The sequence below is a fragment of the Cynocephalus volans genome, chromosome 14 (genome assembly GCF_027409185.1).
Source record: "Cynocephalus volans isolate mCynVol1 chromosome 14, mCynVol1.pri, whole genome shotgun sequence".
NCBI lineage: Eukaryota > Metazoa > Chordata > Mammalia > Dermoptera > Cynocephalidae > Cynocephalus > Cynocephalus volans.
This window is the reverse complement of record NC_084473.1, coordinates 264,458-290,956: the sequence shown is the minus strand read 5'-3', so window position 1 is coordinate 290,956 and position 26,499 is coordinate 264,458. Positions and strand designations below refer to the sequence as shown.

General features: G+C 36.9%; 1 protein-coding gene across 1 annotated transcript in view; it reads left to right on the top strand.

Annotated features, from left to right (window-relative positions):
• Nucleotides 1–22,478, top strand: part of LOC134363226 (zinc finger protein 33B-like) — a 40,407-nt gene extending 17,929 nt beyond the window's left edge. The window contains exons 5-8 of the mRNA XM_063078785.1: nucleotides 1,955–2,012; nucleotides 16,235–16,361; nucleotides 16,606–16,698; nucleotides 19,124–22,478. Of these exons, the coding sequence (XP_062934855.1) occupies nucleotides 1,955–2,012; nucleotides 16,235–16,361; nucleotides 16,606–16,698; nucleotides 19,124–21,051 (2,206 nt within the window). The 3' untranslated portion in view covers nucleotides 21,052–22,478. The remainder of the gene's footprint in view (nucleotides 1–1,954; nucleotides 2,013–16,234; nucleotides 16,362–16,605; nucleotides 16,699–19,123) is intronic.
• The last annotated feature ends 4,021 nt before the right edge of the window (nucleotides 22,479–26,499 follow it).

The following is a 26,499-nucleotide window of genomic DNA, read 5'->3' as shown; positions in this document are numbered from 1 at the left end:
AATTCACATACCCTGAAATTCAATCATTTGAAATATACAATTCGGTGGTTTTTAGTCTATTCAGAGTTGTACATCCATCACCCCTGGCAAATTCCAGAACATTTTCATCAACCTAAAAGGAAACCTCATACCCATTAGCAGTCCCTTCCTGTCCTCCCTGCCCCCAGCCCCTGGCAACCACCTGTCCTTCTGTTTCTGTGGATTTGCATATTCTGGACATTTCATATCGGTGGAGTCATATACAACACGTGTGGTCTTTCAAGTCTGTCTTCTTTCACTTAGTGTAATGTTGTCAACATTCATCCATATTGTTCCATGTATCAGTACTTTCTTCTCTAGGATTTTTAGAAGTCCACCAGTACTAGTCCTTTTTTATTTGTTTGTTTGTTTAGTGTTTTCTCAGATATACTCTTCTGTTTATTTTCCCGTATGAGCTTCCCTACCAACTTGTCTAGCTCCATAAAAATACTCGTTGGTATTTTTATTGGGATGGGAGAGCTGACATCTTTGTAATATAGAGAGTCCTCCTATCCAAGAACAGGGGAAGTCTTTCAATTTGACCAGTTCTTCTTTTGTGAACTGTAAAACACTTTCTGGAGTGTTTCAAAGTTTACACTTAGAGATTTTCCTGTTTCATGTTAAATGTATTCCTAGGTGTACTGTCTTCCCTGTTGATATTGTAAATGGTGTTTTCTCTTCCATTATATCTTCTATTTATTTATGTATGTGAAGTCTATTAATTTCTGTGTGTATGTGTTTCTGGGTGCCTGAGTCGGAAACCCTTCTCTGCCAGTTACCTGCTGTGTGATCTTGGGCAGGTTACCTCACCTCTCTGTGCCTCAGATTCCTCTTCTGCAAGGTAAGATAATGGCCCCCACCTTACAGGGCAGTTGTGAGGATGAACCTGTGAGCTTATTAGTAAAGCACTTAGAGGGCATCAGCATTTGCTAAGTTTTATGGAAGTGTCAGCTGTTATCCTGTTACTTTGTAAACTTTTCTTCTCTGGATGGTTTCTATTTCCTCTAGTTGTGTTTTCTTCATGTGTTGGAGGATTTCCCCGATGAGGTCCTGGCATGTGGAGTGAGCCAACACTCCTGGACCTGCCTCTCATATGTCCCCTGAGCCTCACTAGGGACCACTGAGCTCCCTGAGCCCCACCCGCCCTTCAGGGCCCACTCTCCTGCAGGCCATCAGGCATCCCTGGTCTCCTCTCTTCCACCAATACCCAGTTTCCTCTCCTGCAACCTCCCACTCCCCTGAAGCATCGAGAAACTGGCGGGAGGCCCGGTGGCAACTTTGGGCAGGTACCTGGGATGTGAGGTCTGAGGGACCCAGGATGTCTCTGAGTTCCTTTCAGGGGTCCCCCAGGTCTTTATTCTGCCAACTGCATGTCTGTGTGGGCCAGATTTCTTCATATGCCCAGAACAGTGTGCTGCCGCAGCTCTCACCAGAACAGAATGAGAGAGAAGCAGCCATCCCTAGAGCTTGACTGGAGACCGACACAAGTGTGGGGCAGTGCCACTGTCCTTGCTGAGCTGTGTTTTTTGGAAAGCAAAGTTATTTTTATAAAAATGTTTTATCAACAGTAATGGATTTATTAATATTTCAGAATGTATTAATAAATATTTGTTATAAAGCCTCTGTTTTAGTTGTGAGGGGAGTACATATCAGTAGATGTCATCCACATAAACCAAAGCTCATCTCGGCCAGTCCTGATCTGTGATCATTCATTAACCCAAAATTAAATTGTCGGATTTCTGCCAATTTATGTATTTGTAGATGCATCTTAAATGGGGTGTTTGTTGCCTCATTATGAGGCATAAAGGTCTGTTCTCCTTTAGAGAACCCTTTTTTTTCCTTTGCCAGCTAATGTGCATTGGGTTTTGGTGAGGAGAATCTAGGATTAAGTCACACCAGTTCTCTCCTTAATTCACTCCATTTTCCTCTCTTTCAGTTCTGCTGCCAGAGTTTTGTATGCATTTCAACAGCAACAAAATATGAATAAATCTTGGGTGAGTTGTTTGTTTATTCTTTACTTTGTTTTATATTGTATTTTATGAGCTTTGTGAGGTCCATGAGTTAAAATAGAAAAGTATAAATAAGTAAAACTCAACTTGAAGGAAATGTAGGTATATAAGATGAAGTGGGCATGTAGCTACAGCAGGTTGTAAGAACTGAGTAGTCTGAGTACAAATTTGTCTCATCTTTCTGATGTCGTGACTGTTTTAGTCCATTTCTGTTGCTTATAACAAAATACCTGAAACTGGGAGATTTATAAAGAAAAATGAAATTTATTTGCTTATAGTTTCGGAGGCTAGGAGGTCCAAAGCGCAGGGAATGTGTCTTATGAGGTTATTAATGATGGCAACAGTGACCCAGGGGTCTGACATTGCAAGATGGTGGAAGCAGAGAGAGGAGGTGCCAGGGTCTTTTTAAACAACCAGCTCTTGCAGGAATAGAGCAAGAACTCACTCACTACCCTCACCCCCCAGGGAGAGCATTAATCCATTCATGAGGGATCCACCCCAATGACTCAAACAGCTCCCAACACTGCCACATCTGTGATCAGATTTCCTCATGGGTTTGTGGGGGACAACATGTCCAAACTCTTATCAGTGACAAAATGGCAGTTCATTTGTTTTATGATTGGAATGAAATCTGAGAGGACAATATGCTAAATTTTTTATGGGATATCAAGTCTTGCTGATACCAAAGTCCAACAGACCATCTTCACTGGACATATAGATGATATAGTAGAAAGTTTTTGTTTCTTTGTTTGACCATCAATTTGTAAATAAACACTTAATTATCTTCACTGAAAACAGTTACCTAGTGCTAAAGCACAACTCTTTTAATAAGGTTTTTCTGGAATTTCTAAAATAGTATGGTCCCAGACAGCTTTTAGAAGGCCTTACTTGATTCATGGACAAAACCTGGACCATCTCTTGAGTTGACTCTCTTAAATAACTCTTCATACAGTTCTCAGTTGACTTGTACTCACAGGTGTGCAGCACAGTACATGATCTTCTCCTGGAAATGCTTGTTACTTTCTATCATGACCTCACCAATGGTTTCTTCTTTTTTTTTCTGAATTCTTTGATTTTCTCTTTGTTATATAGCTCCATCCAAGTGCTCCATCTTGGGTGTTAGTCTTCTAATTCTGCAATACTTCTTGAATGATCTTGTCCCCTGTAGTTTTCACAACTGTTTCTTTTTAGCTTATACCTCTTTTCCAGCCTTTTGACCATGGGTTGAAGTCTCTGTTAAATGCTTAACAGGTCCAGTTGCTTGTCATCTGCCCCTCCCCACATGACCGGCACACAGAGAGGATACCAGTATGAACACGTGGGCACTTTCCTTCAGACAGGGCTGGTGGGAAGGGGACGCACCTGCAGGCACTGGTCTGAGCAGTTAGTCATTCACACTGAGGACCTGCTCCAGTTCTTTGATTAGGGCCCAGTCTTGGTCCCTGGAAGAGATGCCTCATGCCTCTTCACTCTGCCCTCTGGGTTCTCTCCATTCTCTGTCAATAAATTTTTCCTTAAATGCCTGAGTTTGCAGTTGACCAACTTCCTTTTTCTATTTCTTGCCTATAGTCAGTCAGGGATCTAGTGGACTCCTTCTTCATTTTCATCCAACTCTGGCCTTTTGATACGAGAAATGGTTCAGTGTAATCACTGCTTTAAAAAGCGTGGGCTTCCTGTGTACTAAAACCCATGAGACCAAACCTTCCCCGCACACTCTGAGGCAGGCCCTGTTCCTCTGGCCTCCTCCTCTTTTCCAGGCATTGTGCCCTTAGACTCCCTGTTGTTTACCAGGCACTCTATGTATGCCACACCCTGATGTCCTTGAAATGCTGAAAATATTTTTGATCTTTTATGTATTTCACAAAAAAACTCTGTTTGATTCTTCCCACAAAACCATTTCTTACTTTGAACATATTTTGTGGAAAAAAAGTTGTATTGAGAAATAGTTTTATTTCAAGCCCAGCAAGTCCTGGCTTTTTTCTATTTCTCTAAGTTCTTTTTAAAAGTTGAACATCTTATTTCAGTTCATCTCTCTTCTCTCATATTTCCTCTATGGCAAGAGGCAAGGCCAGGCAGCACTTTCCTCTTTCTTTCCAGAAATCTCCTTTGGCAGACCCCTGGAATGGTGAGATGCCCTTTCAGTTTTCCATGTTTCAGGAGGCAACAGTGTCGTACATGCCTTTTTCTCCACTTTCTAATGCCGTTTTTGTCACTGTCCTTCGGGCCCTTACCAAGGGTCTTCACACCCTTCCAGCTGGCACAGGCCCTCTGCTTGAAGTCGAGCTTCTGCTTGGTCTCACAGTCAGTGCCACATATTGTAGCTTTTTTTTTTTAAATCACCACAGCACCTCATTTCCAGGCATCAAATCCTGTTTCAGAATTTTGCATTAAAAAAATGTCCAAAACTAAGCACCTTAAAACAATTTGTTAATACTTCAAGTGTGGTAAGTTAGTGACTGGGAAGGATTATGTGAAAGCACAGCTGGGCTGGTGTCCCAGAAGGCTCACTGGGGGTGCAGTGGGTGCTGCTGGAGACTCCAGGGGTCTGTCGATGAGCAGACCTACTCATGGGCTTTCTGTGTCCTTCCCCACCTGGGTGGTCTGAGAGTAGATGCCTTTCTTACATGCAGACTGTTTTCCCCCCTAATTAACATTCCAAGAGGCACTAGTGCAGCTGCAAGACTTCTTGTAGCTCAGTCTTCATAGTCCCAAAATGACAGTTTTACCACATTCTCTTGGCCAAACAACTAAAATCAGGCAAGGTTCAAGGGGAATTAGTTTCCATCACAGTTGGAGTAGTCGGAAAAAAAGTCGTGGCCTCCTTTAATCTACCAGAAGTGTCATTGTTACAATATGTTTGTTCCAAACTTGATCTAGTTTTTCGTCTGAACACTTCTTTGACTCACACATTATTTCAAAGTGTATCATGTAATTTTCAAATATTTGAGACTTTTTTGGATGTATTTTTGTCCTTGGTTTCTAATTTAATTCAATTATGGTCAGAGAGCATATTTTATAAGATTTCAGTCTTGAGTTTTATTTTATAGGTCAATGTGTGCTCTGTCTTGGTGAGTGCTCCTGTATTAGTCTGGTTTTTGCTATATAACTGTACTTAAAACTGGGTAACATATAAAGAAAAGAGATTATTTTTTTAAGATTTTGGAGGCTGGGAAGTCCAGTGTTTAGGGGGCACATCTGGTGAAGGCCTTCTTCTTGGTGGGGGCTCTGTAGGAAGTCCTGTGGCAATGCCGGTTAACACATGGCCATAATAGCAAGAACGCTTTTATGTGCTCTTCATACAAAGCCACCAGTGTATAACCATGATAACCCATTAAATCATTAATCCATTATTCCATGAGTGGATTAGTCTATTCACCAGGGCATAGTTATCACAATCCAGTCACCTCTTAAAGGCCCCACCTTTCAAGTATCATAATTGGATTTCCCACCCACTTAACAATGTTATAATAGGGATCAAGTTTCCAACACATGAACTATTGGACACATTCACTCATAGCAGCTCCAGATTGCACTTTATAAATATCAGTGAGGATGAATAGGGAAAAATCACCCAGTTTCTCCTACTATACTCTCACAACACACTTCTGATACCAGATATGTGAGGATTTCTCTCCACACAATAAGCAAGCAAACAGTTCTCCTGCAAACACTGGCTAGGTGTTTCTCTAATTCAAGTCTGTTTTGGCACTGTCTACCTAGAGGTAGTTTCAGATCCCAGAGGAATTGCTCAGGTCCCAATACTTTCCCCACTTCAGAAGCCAGTTGCAAGTCCAGGTCCTTGGAACGTCTGACTATAAATTGTGGCTCCCACAAGTCCCTTCTTTCTCTTTAGGCTAGATTAATTTACTAGAGGTGCCCCCACAAACTCAGTGAAACATTAACTTACATCTACTGGTTCATTTTAAAGGCTATTTTGAGAAATACAAATAAACAGCAAGATGAGAGATACATAGGGTATGTGTGCACGTTTTGCCTAGAGTAATAAAAAATTATCATGTCTACTTTCCAAGCACTGTTCAGACACTTAACTGAAAGAATCAATAATATATATGTGTGTTTCTCTCTTCCTAAAAATACAGTAAAATTAAAAACACAGTAAATTTGGGGATGTGCATGGTATGATAAGAAAATGAGATGGAATTGTGCATTCCTTTTATACATAGTTGTGCTGATTTTCATTACCTTCATGCACTTTGCCCCAGTTTCTTATGCATTGATTATCTGCTTATGTGTGAGTTTATTTTGAATACCTGTATCTCATGATGTTGACATCATCAAATGGCTGTCACTTATGTTACTTTCTTCCAGAGTCAATAGGCTAAGTTAAAAGCGCCATTGTACACATTCACAGGTTCTAGCTTTGTTGATTTTTCTCTTTATTGTGTGTGGTATTCCTCCTAATCCTATTTTTATTTTTTTTAGTGTGAACTATGTCTTTATATTTATTTATTTATTTTAAAATACACTCCCTTTATTCTACAACCCCTTTCAGTTTATGACTATTTTCTTTTTCAATGTTTTGTTTTTATTAGTTATGAAAATTCATGGGGTACAAGCAAATTGTCACCACTCGTGCCTAAGATGTGATAGCCAGATCCATACTGGTAGCATGTCAGTTACCACAAATTGTGATTATACCCCGTGTCCCAGACCCAATTATCCTCTCAATTATCCCCAACATCCCTCCCCATCCCCCTTCCCCATTCTACTTTGTATCCCTAGGTATGTTCTCTCCCTCTGCAAGTCCAACGCACTACTGTGGTCTTTCTTTCCTTTCTTCTTTATCTCTTAGCTCCCACTTAAGAGTGAGCACGTGCAGTATTTATTCCTCTATGCTTTGCTTATTTCACTCAACATGTTTCTCCAAGCTCATCCATGTTGTTGTGAATGGGAGAATTTCATTCTTTTTTGTGGCAGAGTAGGATTCCATGATGTATATATACCACAGTTTCCTTATCCAATCATCCATCAATGGATATTTAGGTTGGTTCCATGTCTTGGCTGTTGTAAACAGAGCTGCGATGAACATGGGAGTGCAGGTGTCCCTTCGACATGATTTCCATTCTTGGTATATACCCAGAAGTGGGATTGCTGGATCATATGGAGGATCTATCTGTAGTTGTTTGAGAAACCACCATACTGTTTTCCATAGTGGTTGTACTAATTTACAGTCCCAGCAACAGTGTAGGAGCATTCCCTCACAATGTGATGAGCACATCCTCACCAGCATTTTTTATTCTCATTCTTTTTTATTATAGCCAGTCTAACTGGGGTGAGATGATATCTCTGTGATATCGCAATGATATCTCAATTTGCATTTCCCTGATGACTAGTGATGTTGAACATTTTTTCATGTACCTATGTATCCCATTAATTTTGATAATGTTTTCATTTTTATTTAGTTAAATATTTTCAAATTTATCATTAACATTTTTTCTTTGACCCATGCATTATTTAGAGTTTGTTGTTTACTCCCACTTTATTTGGGAATCTTTCAGTTATTGTGTTGTTGCTGGTTTCTTTGGTATCTGAGAACATACAATGTATGATTTCTACTTTTTCTAAATATGTTAAAGTATGTTTTATGACCCAGAATTTGTTCTCCATTGGTAATTATGTTATGTGAGATTGAAAATATTGTCTGTCTTGTTTTTCAGTGAAGTAGTCTATAGATATCAATTATATTGAGATCATGTTGTTGAGTTTAAACTATGTCTTTACTGATTTTCTGCCTTTTAAGTTAGTTGATGTTTGATAGAGGGTATTGAGGTCTTCAGTTGTAATGGTGTATTCATCTGTTTCTTTTTGCAGTCCTATTATTTTTTGCCTCGTGTATTTGAACAACCTTTTGTCAGGCGCATACTCACTAAGAATTGTTATCTTGAAGAATTACCCTCTATATCTTGACATAATACCTCTTTTTATCCCTGATAACTTTCCTTGCTTTGAAGTCTTCTGTGTCTGAAATAAATGTGATGATTCCTGCTTTCTTTTATTTAGTGTTAGCATTGTATATTTTTCTCCATCCATTTACTTTGAATTTGTATGTGTCTTTATATTTAATGTGGGTTTCTTGTAGACAACATATAGTCAGGACTTATATTTTGATAGTGTCTGACAATCTCTGTCTTTTATTTGGTTCATTAAGACCATTGATGTTCAAAGGGATCATTGATATAGTTGGATTAATACCTACCATATTTGTTATTCTTTTCTATTTATTTCTCCTGTTTGATACTCTTAACTTTTGTCTTCTGCTGTTTATTCATTTTCCTTTTCTCATTTGTTTGTTCATATTAATTTTTAATCTTTAAAAAATTTTTAATTGATACTTATTGATTATACATATTTATGGGGTACAGAGCTATATTTCAATACATGCATTCAATCCATAGTGATCAAATCAGGTTGGCAAATTTATTGTTGCATTTTTTAAAAATTATCAATGTACAGTAAGGTTGATTTTCATGTCCCTTTACCAATTCCTCCTTTTTCCTCCTCTCTTTCCCCCATCCCCCATCAACATCATATCTGTTCACTTATCTTAAGAAGTTCAAGGAATTGTTGTGATTGTTGTGTCTTCTTTTGCCCCACTCCCCATTTACCTCATTTATTTGTTTGTATATTTATTTATTTATTTTTATTAGCTCCCACATGTAAGTGAGAACATGTGGTATTTCTCTTTCTGTGCCTGGCTTATTTCACTAAATATAATTTTCTATAACTCTGCCCATGTTGCTGTGAATGGTAGTATTTCATTCTTTTTACAGCAGAGTAGTATTCCGTTTTGTAGATATAACACATTTTTCCTTATCCACTGATCCGATGAAGGGCATTTATTCTGGTTCAAACTCTTGCCTATTGTAAATAGTGCTGCAATAAACTTGGGAGTACAAGTATATCTTCAACAGAATTTCCATTCCTTTGGGTATATACCTGGCAGTGGGATAGCTGGGACATATGGTAGATCTATCTGTAATTGTTTGAGGAACATCCATACCATTTTCCGTAATGTCTGCACCATTTTGCAGTCCCACCAACAGTATACAACTGTTCCTTTTTCTCTGTATCCTCACCAGCATTTATTATGCTCAGTCTATTGTATATTAGCCATCCTAACTGGAGTGAGGTGGTATCTTAAGGTGGTTTTGATTTGTAATTACTGAATGCTGAGTGATGTTGAGCATTTTTTCATGTTTCTGTTGGCCATTCATGTATCTTCCTTTGAGAAATGCCTATTCACCTCCTTTGCCCATTTTTTAATTGGGTTACTTTGTTTCTTTTGGGTTTTCTTGGGTTTTTTTGCTGTTAAGCTGTTTGAGTTCCTTGTATATTCTGGATATTAATGCTTTGTCAGGTGTATATTTTGTAAATATTTTCTCTGACTCTGTTGGTTGTCTTTTCACTCTGTTAATTTTTTATTTCGCTGTGCAGAAGTTTTTTAGTTTGATACAATCACATTTGTTTATTTTTCCTTTAGTTGCCTGTGCCTTTGGGGTCATATTCATAAAGTCTATGTCCAATCCTACTTCCTGAAGTGTTTCCCCTATTTTTTCTTTTAGGAGTTTTATTGTTTCAGGGTGTATATTTAATTCTTTAATCCATTTTGAGTTGATTTGGGTATTTGAGAGGTATGGGTCTAGTTTTATTCTTCTAAATATTGATGTCCAATTTTCCCAGCACCATTTACTGAAAAGCCACTCTCTTCCCCAGTGTGTGCTTTTGGAGCCTTTGTCAAAGATCAGATAGCTGGAGGGGTATAGGTTGATTTATGGAATCTCTATTCTGATCCTTTGGTCCATGTGTCTGTTTTTCTGCCAGTATCATGCTATTTTGGTTACTATAGCTTTGTACTATAGTTTAAAGTCAGGAAGGATATGACTCTGGCATTATATATTTTTTTGCTCCGGATGGCTTTGGCTCTTTGTGGTCTTTTGTTATTCCATATAAATGTTAGATTTTTTTCCATTTCTGAGAAGAATGTCATTGGAATTTTGGTGGGGATTGCATTGAATCTGTAGATCACTTTGGGTAGTTTGGACATTTTCACAATTTTGATTTTTCCAATCCAAAAGCATGGGATATCTTTCCATCTTCTTGTATCCTCTTTAATTTCTCTCAAAAGTGATTTGTAGTTCTCATTGTAGAGATTTTTCATGTCCTTGGTTAACTTTCCTAGGTACTTCATTTTTTTGATGACTACTGTAAACAGGCTTGCTTTTTTGATTTTTTTTTTGCTAGTTCATTGTTGCAGTATAAAAATGCTACTGATTTTTGTGTGTTGACTTTGCATCCTACAACTTTACTGAAATCATTTATCAACTCAAGAGTTTTTTTTTTGTAGAGTCTTTAGGCTGTTCTATATATGGGATCATATCATCTGTGAACAAGGACAGTTTGACTTCATCTTTTTCAATCTGGATGCCCTTTATTTCCTTCTCTTTCTTGTTTGCTCTGGCTAGTAGTACTTCCTATACTAGGTTGAATAGGAGTGGGGAGAGTGGGCATCCTTGTCTTGTTCTTAAGACAAAAGCTTTCAACTTTTCCCCATTCAGGGTGATATTAGCAGTGGGTTTGTCATATATGGCTCTAATTGTGTTGAGATACTTTCCTTTTTATATGTAGTTTATAGTCTTTATCATGAGTGACTGCTGAATTTTCTCAAATACTTTATCAGCATCTATAGAGATGATCATATAGTTTTTGTCTTTGATTCTGTTGATATGGTATACCACATTTCTTGACTTGCATATGTTGGACCAACCTTGCATCCCTGGATTGAATCCCACTTGATCATGATGTATAATTTTGAGTATGTATTGCTGTATTCTATTAGCTAATATTTTATAGAGAATTTTTACATCTGTATTAATCAAAGATATTGGCCTGTAGTCTTGCTTTTTGTTGTTGTATGTTTGTCTGGTTTTTGTATCAGGGTGATGTTTGCCTCAAAGAATGAGTTTTGGGAGAATGGCATCTGTTTCAAATTTTTGTAATAGTTTGTAAATAATTGGTTTAAAGGTTTGGTAGAATTCTGCAGTGGAGCCATCCAGTCCTAGGCTTTTCTTTGTTGGGACACCACTGATTACAGCTTTAATCTCTTTGATTGTTATTGGTCTGTTCATATTTTTTTTTTATGTCTTTTTGGTTCAATCTTGGTAGTTTGTGTCCAGAAATTTATCCATTTCCTCCAGATTTTCAAATTTGTTAGAATATAGTTGTTTATAGTAGTCTCTAATGATTCTCTGTATTTGTGAGGCTTCAGTTATAATATCTCCTTTTTTATTTCTAATTTTTATTTGCATCTTCTCTCGTTTTTTTTAGTTAGCCTAGCTAATGGCCTGTCAATTTTATTTATCTTCTCAGAAAAGAGCAACTTTATGTTTCATTGATCTTTTATATCATTTTTTGGGTTTCTGTTTCAGTTAGTTTAGTCTGATCTTAATTATTTCTGTCTACTTGTCTTATACTCTTTTTCAGCCTTTTGTGGCATTAATGGACCATTTTATATATGATTATATTCTCTGCTTTCTGAGCTTTTATTTTTACAGTTGTACTTTTTAAAAGTGTTTTTTATTTATTTTTATTTTTTTGTGACTGGTAAGGGGATTGCAACCCTTGGCGTGGTGTCGCCCACACCACACTCAGCCAGTGAGTGCACCGGCCATCCCTATATAGGATCCGAACCTGCGGCCTCGGCGCTCCCAGTGCTGCTGCGCTCCCAGCGCCGCCCTCTCCTGAGTGAGCCATGGGGTCGGCCCTTTATTTGTTTTTTATACTTACCCTAAAATTTGAAATATACATTTACAACTAATTCAAGTCCACTTTCAAGTGACAGTATACCACTTTACAGGTTGTGTAACTTGCTTCTTACAACAAAATAATTCTATTTTCTTTCTGTCATCCTCCTGTTTCTCATATCATTTTTGTCATTTCATTTTACTTATACGTAAGCTTACATAATTACATGGGTGTGTGTGTGTGTAATAGCATTCATCATTTTGTACATTGTTACTACTATTATTGGATATAACCTGTTATCTGTTAGATCAATTAAGGATAAGAAAAATGAAAGCATTTATTTTACCTCCACTTATTTCTTCTGTAATGTTCTTTCTTTCTTTATGTCAATCCAAATTTCTGACCTGTATCTTTTTTTTTTTTTTTTTTCATCTGTAGAAATTCTTTTAACATTTCTTGCAAGACAACTATACTGGCAGCTGGTGTCCTTAATTTTTATTTGTGTAAGAAAAACTTTATCTTTCCTTCTCTTTTGAAGGATAATTTTCAGGGTACAGAACTGTAGGTGGGTTTCCTCTCTCAACACTTGGAGTATTTCATTTCATCTACTTCTTTTTTTTTTTTTTTTTTTTTTTTTTTTTTTTTGTCGTTTTTTTCGTGACCGGCACTCAGCCAGTGAGTGCACGGGTCAGTCCTATATAGGATCCGAACCCGCGGCGGGAGCGTCGCCGCGCTCCCAGCGCAGCACTCTACCAAGTGCGCCACGGGCTCGGCCCTCTACTTCTTGCTTGTATGGATTTTGAGCAGATTTTAGATGTAATTCTTATCTTTGTTCCTCTATAGGTAAGACGTTTTTTTCCCGTTATCTGGCCTTTTTTCAATTTTTTTTTAACCTTTGATTTTCTGTGGTTTAAGAGTGATATGCTTAAGTGTAGATTTTTGGCATTTATCTTGGTTGGTATTCTCTAAGCTTTCTGGATCTTTGGCTTGGTGTCTGATATTAATTTGTGGAAGTTCTCAGGTATTATTGTTTCAAATTTTCCTTCTGTTTCTTTCTCTGTTTTTTTCTGGTATTCTCATTCTATGGTACATTGTGTTATAGGAAACTTTTGTAGTTTTCCCACAGTCCTTGGTATTATGTTCTATTTTTCTCTGTCTTTGGTCTTTTTGCTTTTCAGTTTTTGAAGTTTCCATTGATTTATTTTCAAGCTCTGAGATTCTTTTTTCAGTCTTGTTAAGTCCACTAATAAGCCAATTGAAAACATTCTTCATTTAAATTACGGTGTTTTTGATCTGCAGTATTGTTTTTGGTTTGTTTGTTTTGTTTTTTTCTTAGGACTTTTACCTCTGCTTACATTGCCCAACTGTTCTTGAATACTTCCTGCTTTATCCATTTGAGTCCTGAGCTTACTCCCTCTGATCATTTTAACATCCTAGTCGTGTCTTTTTCTGATGCTCGCTCTGTCACTTCCAGCTGTGTTTCTTTATTTTTTGTCTTTTAACATGCCTTGTATTTTTTTTTCTTTATAGCCAGACATGATGTACTAGAGAAAAGAAAGTATTCTAAATATGCATTCATTAATGTAGTGGTATGTGGAGAAGGAGGCGCTGCCTTAGTCTGTTTGGGTATAACAGTATATCTTAGAGTAGGTAATGAATAAACAACAGAGTTTTTTGGCATATTTAAAAATGCTTAGCCTTTTTATTTCTCACAGGTGAAAGTCAGGGGGGGAGATTTTTTTGTATTAACTGTAGGAACTTATTCAAGCTCTTGATGGTGAATTTCACAGTACTGTGGAATGACTGGGTCTCCTGGAGTTTTAACCCTCAGAGTTGTCTACACTGAGCCTTCATCAATTTGTCAGTCACAGTTCAAGTTTTCCTGCTTTTATACTGGTTCCCATGGTGGTTTCCAATAAAGCAGAGTAAGTCTCTGCTCCTGTAAGCCATGATTCTACATTTGACTATCTGCCTTTCTAATCTTCAGGTCAGCAGCTTGCTCTGTGTGCTTTTGTCTCTTATGGTTCCAAAGCAATTTGTTGATTTTTCAGTCTCTTCAGCTTTATATTTATTGTTACAATGGAGTGATGATTTCCAAGCTTTTTTCTTTCTTTGTGTGCAAAAATAGAAACCCAGTATGTATTTCTAAAAGTACCTTCTTAATGTCTATGTAGATAATCAAAGGATTTTGCTTCATACAGCTATGAACTTGATCAATGTTGGTAGACTTCTTAATACTAAGCTTTCATGAAATAAATTCAGAAAAATTTTTCCTGGTCTTCACAGTCTATTTCTCTTCTTCTATTTTTATATATTAGTGTTTCTACAGATTCCCTACTATTTTTTAAAATTTAATGTTATATATGCATTAACTCTGATGTCAAAAGGTATCATTGAAATTCTGATATTTTCTAAGTCTTTATTATCAGCTTAGGTATCTGTCCTAAACACTGAAATTATACATCTTATTGCCATCTGGACATTTTCACAGATATTTTAAATATAATGTGTTCAAGTCTGTGTTACTTCTGCCTTTATAGTTTTTTTTCCCCCGTTTCCCCTATTTTACTTTACAGTGCTGGTCCCTATGTAGCTGCGATCATGTAGCCATCCTGGGAATAAAACTTATTTTTATTTTCTGCACTGCAAATTAGAGCCACGTTCTGTTCCTGCTTTTCCTTCCTTTTCTTTTTTCCCTTTTAAAAGATTGCTTCCCTCTTTGGTATGCTTAGTGTTCTGTGTCCTGATGTAGGTGGTCATCTGTTACTCTGTTTTCTTCCCCTCTGAATCTCCCTTAAACACCTGAACCATTTTCCTTCTAGTGGATGACTGTTAAAAGCAAATCTGGTTATGTAACTTACCTGTTCTTACAGGACCTCATTATTTACACCCCTTAGTTTGAAAAGTGGCACTGTTCACCCTGGGGTGGACACAGGCTTTTTTTTTTTTTTTTGCATGTAGAAAGAAAATTTGGAAATGTTTGGCATATGCTTTTAGTTTTCAAGTAATTTAAAATCAATGAGTGAATAAGCTTTTTGGTGTTTGGTTTAGGTTAAATTAATATGGTGTTTGTTTTTTGTGCCCTTCTGACTGGACATTTGCTGTTTCCTCATATTTATAAGAACACATCCTTTTCATGGAAGGGCTAAGCATCTTTAGCATTTCAGTGGAGCAAACTGAATACAAAATAGAATTATATTTTCTCATTCTGATCGAGTTTGGATGTATTGTCCTCCCAGAACTCATGGAAATCTGATCTCCAATGGAGCAGTTTGGGTCATGGGGGCCGATCCCTTATGAATGGATTAATGCTCTCCCTGGGGAAAGGGGATTAATGAGTGAGTTCTCTATTAGTTCCCATGAGAGCTGGTTGTTTAATAGACTCTGACACCTCCCCTCTCTCTCTCTTGCTTCCTCTTGCCATATGATCTGCTTGCACCCACTGACTGCATGCGCTTTCCACTGTGAGTAGAAGCAGCCTGAGGCCCATGCCAGATGTAGCTGTCTCAGAATCGTAAGTCAAACAAACCTCTTTTCTTTATAAATTACCCAGTCTCGGGTATTTCTGTTGTAGCAACTCAAAAACAGACTAATACACATTCTTTCTTACCTCAGTCTATATTGAACTTGGGTCTAAATTAGTTCATCCAACACATTTTTTTTTAGTATATGTGCTGCCGAAGCGAGCACCAACACATTTTTTTCAGATGTGAATTTATACTTATGTCTTCTTACCAGATCATAGGCTCCTTGTATAAATAGAATTTTATTCATATTTTTATCTGTAGTAGAAGGATGATTCTAGATGTGTAAAGTAGCTTTGTAATATTATTGTTTGTAATTAATAAATTATTACAGTTGCAGAATATTCCTGGTGTGATTTCTTTTTCTTCCATATTGTTTTAGTCCGTTTTGTGTTGCTGTAACAGAAATACCTGAGCCTGGGTAATTTATAAGGAAAAAGAGGTTTATTTGGCTTATGATTCTGGGACAGTTGCATCTGGCACAGGCCTCAGGCTACTTCTACTCATGGTGGAAAGTGGCAGGGAGCCAGTGTGTACAAGCAGATCACATGGTGAGAGAGGAAGCAAGAGAGAGAGAGAAGGTGCCAGGGTCTTTTTAAGCAACAAGTTCTCGTGGAACTAATAGAGTGAGAACTCACTCATTAATCTCCCCTCCGCCAGGAAGAGCATTAATCCATTCATGAGGGATCCACCCCCATGACTCAATCAGTTTCCAACACCGCCACATTAGAGATTAAATTTCCGCACGAGTATTGGAGGGGACAACACATCCAAACTCCATCACATCTTATGGAATACAAAGAAGCTGTACTTTTTGTAAGATAAATATGAAACACTCACACACAGAATTGGGAACTCCCAGATTTCTGTTTTGTGAACCAGGGCTGATGACTTGAGTTGAGGAGAAATGTGCTTTTACAGGGTTTGGTATCTTTTGAGGATGTTGCTGTGGACTTCACCTGGGAGGAGTGGCAGGACCTCGATGACAGTCAGAGGACTTTGTACAGGGATGTGATGCTAGAGACCTACAGAAACCTGGTGTCACTGGGTGAGTGAAATGTCTGTGTCAGGAGCAACACTTTATTCTTTTATGGTGAATATAGGAAACACTTAAAAGATTTAACGCTATTTAGGTAACATTTTACTCCATAAAGAATGTGAATGTCATCCTTCTCTAGTGAGAGGTTCAAATTGGTCCCATCATTTTATAGCATCTTAGGATGAACTGTTGGCACCCTTCCAAGGACCTGACTTAGCAATTTTGCAAAATCCTCTGTTATTTTTCATTAAAGGGCACTGCATTACCAAACCTGAGGTGATCTTCAAGTTGGAGCAAGAAGCAGAGCCATGGATAATAGAAGAATCCCCAAATCAGAGTCTAAAAGGTTGGTGCATACTGGTTACTGATGCTGGGAAGAGTAAAGCCCAATAGATGTTGGTCATGTCCAGCTTTTTTTACCAATATTTTTGCTTGGCTTCAGACCTGAGAACTGCTGACCTACTTAGAAACTCGTGCATTGTATAATGGTTCTTACACTTATATACCCACCTTTTATTTTAATGTGTATTTTATATACTTCCCTAAATCTATTCTCTACCTTTCTGTTTGTAGATCTTTTACTTTCCTGTGATCTTTATCAGTATTCTTGGTAACTCTCTTTTTCTCTGTTATCATGGACATTTTTCCTTACTCTTTTATTCCATGTTTTGTGGGGTTTTTTTTGTTCTTGGTTTTGTTTTGTTTTGGGGTTCTTTTGTTTGTTCGGGATTTTTTTGTTTGTTTGGTTTTTTTTTTGGTTTTGCTTGTAAGTAATTGAATACCTGAAACTGGGTAATTTATAAGGAAACAAAATTTAATTTTTATTGTTACGTAGGCTGAGAAGTCCAAGGTTGAGGGGTCTCATCTGATGAGGGTCTTCATGCTTGTCCACAGGTGATACAGGGTATCACAAGGTGAGAGTAGCAGAAATATATCCACATGCTGTGTAAAGCCACCAATCTACCCCCTGATAACCCATTATTCCATGCATAGATTAATCCATTCTTGAGGGCATAGCCTTCACTATCTAATAATCTTCAAAGGCCTCACCTTTCAAATATCGTAGTTAGATTTCCCATCCTCATAACACTGTTACAATGATGATCAAGCTTCAGTATGAGTTTTAGGGGAACATTTAAACTGTAGCACAGACATTTATTTATACACATATTTGTTTTTAAACCCATCTTAATTAAATAGGTTTTAAGCACTGTTAATTTTATAGTTGTACTTAAAACAGCAATGATCTGGATAATGTCTCTCTTGCAAAAACTTTACATTCTGATGAGTGAGAAACAAGAAGATAATATATGTTAAGTAGTTGTACTAGAATCATGAGGAATATGTAACCAGAGTGAGACAGAAAAATGGGTACTGAGAATTTAGGAAGGAAGTTCAGCAAAGGCAATTTTAGGAAGATTATTAAGTGTTTACTTTGGCATAGTGTCAAATCAACTTAACTGTTCCAAATTTGACATTTAATACATGCCCAAGTATAAAATCTAGACTTTAGAGTGGACATCACTCTTGGAGGTACAAATTTAGAAATTGGTGGTTTAAAGGTGATTTTTGAAGACATACTTATAGAGGAGGTTACCTAGGGAGTTGATAAGAAAATGAGCAAAGAAATTGAGAAATGAGCCTTTTGTACTATGAATCAGAAATTATGAAGCTTAGAACACAGCATAGGAGCCTGGAAAGGAGCTACTGGACTTGAAAGGAGAATCAGGAGATTGTGGGTCCCAAGCTCAAAAGAACCAAGGGTTTTTATGTTGAGGGGCTCAGGTGTTTTTTATGTTTTGTTTTGTTTTGTTTTGTATTTTAGGGGAGAATGGATTTGAAGTTAGCATTTTCCCCTTCTCTTTGTGAAAGTTATTCTAAAACAGCAAAAACAATAAAAATTGGAGACAAGATTATATATTTTATGAAAGTAGGAGACAGCTGAAACTTCAGTGCACAAAATAAAAGCCTCCAAAAGCAGTGAATTATAATGCAGAGCTTTGTGTGCCGGAAAATGGGGGGGAGAATGCAAGTTGACCTCAGAAGCAACTAGAAAACAATTTTCAAAGATTGTGGGCACAACCTGGGTTGAAAACCAAATGTTTTAGGCCTACAGAAAGGGGGTTCCCAGAGTGGAAGAATGGAGCTTTAGAAGAGGCAGCGAGGTTAAATGAGAAAGTTGTAGGACACTGTCTTTGTCTAGAGTAGGGAAATGAAGAGTTTTTATTTGAAAAATCCCCGCATACCTATAGCCATTTCCTAGGGAAGAAAGAAAACTAAACAAACATAGGAGCAAAATCCTGAACCTAAGCAAAATTTCTTTTTAAGGAACAGAATGTTGACTTCCTTTGGATCTTGAAAGTAGTTGATTCAGGAAAACGTTACCACTTTCAAAGGAAAACAAGAAAAAGAGCACTGTGTCATGCTCACTGTTGTTACAAGAATAAAATGGAAAACAGTAAACAAATGGCAGGTGATAAGCACTTGGCCAAAAACTATGACTAGGTAGTATGTGAAGATTTTACCAAATATTTTCTTATGAAATAAAAATAGAGAAACCAAAAAGAAAACCTGTGATGGAACATTAGAAAATATATTAATATAATTTATTACAGTAAGGTAGTATGTAGGAAAAACATATACTTATTAAACCAATGTACATTATTCATTTTTATACAATCATATGCCACGCGGATATGAAGAAACTTCTTTCCCTTTACATGCACATTCCATAAGCAATATGGTTATTTTTTTTTTCTTTCTTATTTTAGATGTCCAGATTTTCGAAGATCTAATTATGAAAAGCCAAGAAAGTCATGATACACATTTGTGGCATGTTGTAATTACCAACAGTAATACATCAACTGGGGAGAGAATTGAGTCAGAAAAAACATTATATTTGAGCTCAAAACACACTTCAAATCTGATTATAAATAGTGAAAACTATTCAAGAATGAGGTGCAAAGTGTTTAATATATCTTGGAATGCACTTTCTCCTAGAAATCCTGATTTCGTGCACACTAGAGAGAAATCTGATGATAATATAACTGGGAAATTGTGCAGACATCGTGAGCCGCTTAATCAGCATTCCAAGCTTCAAGCTGGGCAGCAGCCTTTTGAGTATAGTGAACAAGGAAAAGCCTCCAACACACAGCCAATATTATTGGCACACAAGAAAGTTCATGTAGGAGAGACATCCTATAAATTTGATTATGGGAAAGAATTTCATATGTCATCTGTTTGTGCCCAAGAGATACCTCCAGTATTAGAGAAAACTTTTCAATGTGATGTATATTGGAACAAAATCTATAAAAATTCTGAACTCACTGAACATCAGAAAACATACACAGCAGAGAAACCTTATAATTGTAGTGAATGTGATAAATCATTCATGAAGAAATTACCCCTTACAGTCCATAAGAGGACACATAAAGGGGAGAAGCTATATGTGTGTAATGAATGTGGAAAAACCTTTCAAAGGAAGTCAAAACTCAGCAGGCATCAGAGAATTCACACAGGTGAGAAACCATATGAATGTAAAGAATGTAGAAAATCTTTCTACCGTAAATCACACCTCATTGTACATCAAGCAATTCATACAGGTGAGAAACCATATGGATGCTGTGAATGTGGAAAGGCCTTTCACAGGAAGTCAAGCCTAAGCAGGCATCAGAGAATTCACACAGGTAAGAAACCATATGAATGTAAAGAATGTAGGAAATCTTTCTACAGTCAATCACACCTCAGTGTACATCACAGAATTCACACAGGTGAGAAACCATATGAATGTGAAGAATGTAGAAAGTCTTTCTACCGTAAATCACACCTCAGTGTACATCAGAGAACTCATATAGGTGAGAAGCCATATAAATGTAGTGAATGTGGAAAAACTTTTCATGAGAAGTCAAGCCTCAGCAGGCATCTGAGAATTCACACAGGTAAAAAACCATATGAATGTAAAGAATGTAGAAAATCTTTCTACAGCAAATCACGCCTCAGTGTACATCAGAGAACTCACACAGGTGAGAAACCATATGAATGTAGTGAATGTGGAAAAACCTTTCATGAGAAGTCAAACCTCGACAGCCATCACAGAATTCACACAGGTGAGAAACCATATGAATGTAAAGAATGTAGAAAATCTTTCTACCATAACTCAGACCTCAATAAACATAAGAAAATTCACACAGGGGAGAGGCCCTATGAATGTAATGAGTGTGGAAAAACCTTTTATTGGCAGTCAAACCTCATCAGGCATCAGAGAATTCACACAGGTGAGAAACCATATGAATGTAAAGACTGTGGAAAGTCTTTCTACAGTAAATCACACCTCAGTGCACACCACAGAACTCATACTGGTGAGAAACCATATGAATGTAAAGAATGTAGAAAATCTTTCTATCATAATTCAGACCTCAATAAACATAAGAAAATTCACACAGAAGAAAGACCCTATGAATGTAATAAGTGTGAAAAAACCTTTAAACATAAGTCAAGCTTCAGCAGGCATCAGAGGATGCACACAGGGAAGAAGCCCTATGCATGTATTGAATGTGGAAAAACCTTTCACCAGAAATCAAACCTTATCAAGCATCAGAGAATTCACACATGTGAGAAACCATATGAATGTAAAAATGTTAGAGAAAATTCTACAGTAAATCAGACCTCAGTGTACATTAAAGAACTCACACTGGTGTGAAACCATGTGAATATAATAAATGCAGAAAATCTATCATAAATCAGACTTCAGTGTACATCACAGAACTTGCACAAGTGAGAAACCTTGTGAGTATAAAGAATGTAGAAAATCTTTCTGCCAAAAAATCACACCCCTATAAACATAAGAGAATTCACACAGTGACCCTATGAATATAATGTGTGTGGAAAAACTTTCAAACATAAGTCAAACCTCGGCACACAGGTGAGGATACACATGATGTAAAGAATGTAGGAAAACTTTTGGTAGTAAATCAAAAAGTGTATATCAGAGAATGCATACAGGTGAGAAACCATGTGAGTGTAAAGAATGTAGGAAATCTTTCTATTAGAAGTCATATTACTAAGCGCTCATTCATGTGGGAAAAGCCCCATGAATGTAACACATTGGAAAAACCTTTCACCAGGAACACACTTCAGGATGCATCAGAGAACTCACTTATAAAATATTGTACTGTTTGTGTTACGTTTTGCTATATAATTAATGTCATGTCTAGATTACTTATAATACCGAATACAATGTAAAAACTATATATAGTTTTTTCTGTAATTTTTATTGTACTATTTATTTTTCAAATATTTTTTATCTATGGTTGGTTGAATCCACCAGTGTGGATCTCTTGGTTATGGTAGGCTGACTGTAGTGAATGTGGATTCGTCTTTTGTCAGTAGTCACACCTAAGCAGACATTAGAGAACTCACATAAGGATTAAATCCTGCATAGCAGAGGGTATTTATTTTCCAAAAAACACTCTTTTGCACAGACAGCATGTATACTCAGCCTCTTGTTATTGTGTGCATGACCATGTAACTGAGCTGTGTTCAGGGGAATATGGACACAAGTGATTAACATTACTTACTGGCCTGGCAACAAAAACAACAACAAAAAATATACATGCACTTCCTGATTTCTTATGCCCTCTAGAGCTGAAGTGCAGATGACTTTCAGGGTGGAGTTGGGAGCCATAGGCTGGGGAAGGCCACTATGACTTAAGACAGAAAGAATTGATTAGAGCAGAAATGATCTCACTTTTATTCTGAAACTCTTATTTGTACTTTGTGTAAGTGATAAATAAATTGTTGAGCCATTTTATGTGTGATCTGTTTGCCCTACAGCACATCCAGCTTACTTTAGCTAATTAACTTTATATGAAGTTTATGAGAAAAGTTACCTGTTCTTGTGTATGAGAAGATTCACGCAGGAGAGAAACCTGTGTGATCACTTTTTATCCCAAAGTTTATTTATAGAAAAATCAAATTATGGGGAGAAACAATACAACACATTGGGAACACCTTATCAGGGGGACATCTTATTGAATGCTGAGAATAAAGTAAATTTTCATAAATATCTTTAATATGTCAACACTTTAAACAAAATTTCAAGTTTCTTGTACAGCACAGAATTTTAAATGAAGCTAAAACTGTCAACTTATGTAGTATGTATGAAATTTTCTTATAGGGTTAAATATAGTGACAAGACTATTTTTAAAAAAAATTTGTATGCTAATAGTTAAGTGTAAGTGGAAATATTTCCTGACAAAGGACATTTGCCTATGTCTGGGGATGTTTGTGGTTGTCATAACTGGAGCTGCTACTCCATCTGTGGACAGATGCCAGGGATGGTGCTGTGCACGGAACAGCCTTCTCATGGGTGTGGGGTTCATGAAGATAAGTGTTCTATGTAACAGGAATTTTCTTTAGTGGAAATTGGCATAAATATGGGTTGTGAATATGTACACAGCATAATGTATGTATATACATTTGGATTTCTTACATTAAGTGCCACTCTGGCTTTTTTATAGCTTGTTAAATATCATGGACCTTTTCCTGGTTGACTATAGATGTATACCAACAGGTATATGAAGATACTTAATAAAATTTGTTGAAAAATAAAAATATAAGTTATGTCCGAACTACTTGATATATGCTCATATTTTTGGACTCATTTGTGGTAAAATCCCTAGCAAACTAGGAATAGAATAAAACTTCCTAGACTTGAGAAAAGGCATCTATAGAAAACCTACACCTGACATCATACACAATAGTGAAAGACTAGTTGCTTTAACCTCAAAGTTTGAAAAGAAGACAGGAATGTTTAATTTTACCCCTTTGTTTAACTTTGAACTGGAGAAATTAGCCAAAAATATTACACAAATAATAAATAAAGCCATCCGTATTGGAACAGAAAAAGTAAAATCTTCTTTAATTGCAGATGATATAAAGTTATATGTAGAAATTTCTAAGATACTTACTAACATATACTAATGCCCATAAGTGAATTTATCAAGGTCAAAATGCAAAATTCAAGTGTACTTCTTTATACTAGCAATGAGTAATCTAAAAATGAAATTTAAAAAGAAACATTTCGTTCATAATAGAATAACAAATTTTAGAAATGAGTTTTACAAAACAAGTGCAAGACTTTATCCTAAAAATTAAAAGGAAAACATTGTTGAAAGAAATTTTAAAAACTGATAAATGGAAAGACATTCAATGTTTAAGTATAACAATATTTAATACTGTTAACTACACAGCATTTCACAAATCTAAAAACTTAATGCAATTTCTTTAAATTTCCAACTTTTTTGCAGAAATTGGCAGGCTCAGTGTTCCTAAGATTTAAGTGAAAATGCAAATAAAACTGAATACCCAACAACAATTTGGAAAAAATTGGACAACTCACACTTCCCAGTGACATATCTTAGCTTAAATTACCTTTAATAAGACAGTATGATACTAGCATAAGAATAGATTCATGTAGGTCAATGGGATACATTTAAAGGTCTGGTAATAAACATGTTCATTATGGCAAATTAATTTTGGCAAAGGTACCAAGATATTTCAGTGGGGAAAGAACAGTCCTTTCAACAAATGGTGCTGGGTAACTGTATATCCACTTGCAAAAAGATGAAGATAGACCCCTCATTAAAATTACACACACACACACACACAAAAAAAAACAAACAAAAATAAAAACCTTAAAACATTTCTTACTCTGTTTAGTAGCTAGAACTATAAATTCTTACAGAAATATTTGAGTAAATATTTGTAATTATAAATTAAGTAACATTTTCTTAGATATTACAACAAATCCACAATCTTGAAAAGGTTTTAAACATGTTTTTAAACAATACCTTGAAGAAAATAGAAAGGCATATCAATGAATGGCAAAAGTATTTAAAATTATATATCTGTATTGTCTAGATTTCAGAATATACAAAAAATGTCTTAAAAGTCAATAATAGACAATAGATGTTTTTTAAATGGGCAAAGATTTTTAATAGACATGTCTACAAAGATGATATGCAAGCTGTCAGTAAGTACGTGGGAATATGCACAACACTTTTGGTGATCATAGAAATGCAAATCAAAACCATGAGGAGGATAATTATCACCCAACAAAATGGCTGTAATGTAGACAGTAACAAGTGTTGACAGAGATGTGTAGAATACAGGACTGTCATATATTGCAAATGAGAATGTAAAATAGTGCAGCGACTTTGAAAAACTGGGCCATTTCTCAGAATATACATAGAATCACCATATTAGAAATTTTACTTTCAGTTATGTACAAAAAAAGAAAATCTGTGGCCACATCAAGACTCTTGTTAATGCTCATAGTCGCACTATTTATAATAGCAAAAAGTAAATGAAACCCAAATATTCATCAACTAGTGGATGAAAAAATGTATGTGGTCTGTCTCTGCTGTAGAATACTATTCCCCAGTCAAAGGTTATGCAGAATTGTCTAGAGCTCTAGTGGTAGAGTAAATGCAATGAGATGAGTGATGGACATCTTCTAAACTTAGATTGTGATTATTTCATTACTGTATTTTCTACTCTTTCTGTGTTTTTCTGCTTTGTTCTTAGTGATAATTGAAAAAGAAAAGTTTTGAAAAGTGAAAGTGAACTCTCAAGTGGAATGTGCTGTAGGTGGAGGTCTTTGGCAAGTACTCTTCTTATGTGTTTTTTATGTTTGTTTTCTAATTGGCTGATGGCCACTAACGGGATTACCCAACCAGAGCTGGCCCACTGGGTTCCTTTTAATGCAGTCAGAACAAGCCTTCCAGGAGGCTTATTTTAACACAGTCTGTAAGCGGGTTGCCTAGTTACCCATCTGCCATTTTCTCTTCTATCAGGCTTGACTTCTCTGCTCTTCCCTGCTGGGCTCTGCTGTTTTTTCGGTGTACAGAGCATTCACCCTGAACCTCAGAACAAAGAGGTGAGCTGCAGAGAGTGACAACAGCAGAAGGGGTGACTCCACGATTCTGTCAGAGATGAGGGAGCAGATTCTCCCAGACATGAGCTTTCCCGAGTCCATATGCTTCTCCATCCTCCCCTGACTCTTAAAAAGGGTGGGAAGTTCTATTATGACAATTGAAAGGTGGGGCCCTGAATAGGTGATTATATTGTAGGACCATGCCACAGTGAATGGATTAATGGTGGCCAGGCGCGTGGTTCTGAGGGCTTTAAATGAAGAGCACATGAGAAGTTCTCTGCTCCACCATTTTCTGCCATGTGAGACCCCTGAGTCACTGTCACCACCACTACAGCCTGCATCAGCTGTGTTCCCCAAAGTTTGGACTTAACAGCTTGTAAACTGTAACCAATGAATTCTGTTTTCTTACAAATTACCCACTTCCATGTATTTTATTATAAACAACAGAAATGGACTAATACGGGCCTCCTGAGAACAAATTTTAAAATGTGTGGGCTTTTCACATGGGAACTATGACCGCAGTCCCTGGGCACGCTTCTCCTGGAGGTCAGGAGGCAGGAAGAGTAACTTGTGACATACACACGCATGTACATCTTCCTGGAATAAGTCACTGGTTGTGGCGGGGCTTCTTTGCAGGAGCTGCCTAGTTACCTTGGCATCTACAGGAAGGAAAAAAAGAACAACTCCACTGGCTGCTAATTGCTTCCAGAGCTCTGAATCTATTCCTCCTCAATTCATATGGGCATTGCAGGCGGGGCAGGGGGAGGCTGGTGCAGTCACCATGTGTTGTCAGAGTCTGGTTCAGTCTAAGGAGGGATGAACCTTCATGGCTGCCTTCTGTTGCCAGGTTCCAGGAAACAGGTGGGTCTCCTTCCTCTATTTCATGGGGAACAATGACATCCTGCCGTTGTGTTGTTTCTTTCTTCCACCTTTCAGAGTTCTTTGAGTGCTTCTTGTGTAATTTTAAGAGTTTGTAGTTGAACTTGGTATAGGAGCAGGAACAATTGTTTCTGTCATCTTCAGACAGGAAGTTCTAGTTAACAACATTTTTCTTTAACTCAAGCCCCTCCTGACATTTTTAACTAATTTATCTAAGTTGATAGTGAAGGTCCCCCTACACAGTTGTGATCAAATTTCCCAGTGCCCCCAAACAGTTGAATAGATTCTGTTTCCCCACTGTACACTGATACTGCCTCTCCTATAGACTGTACT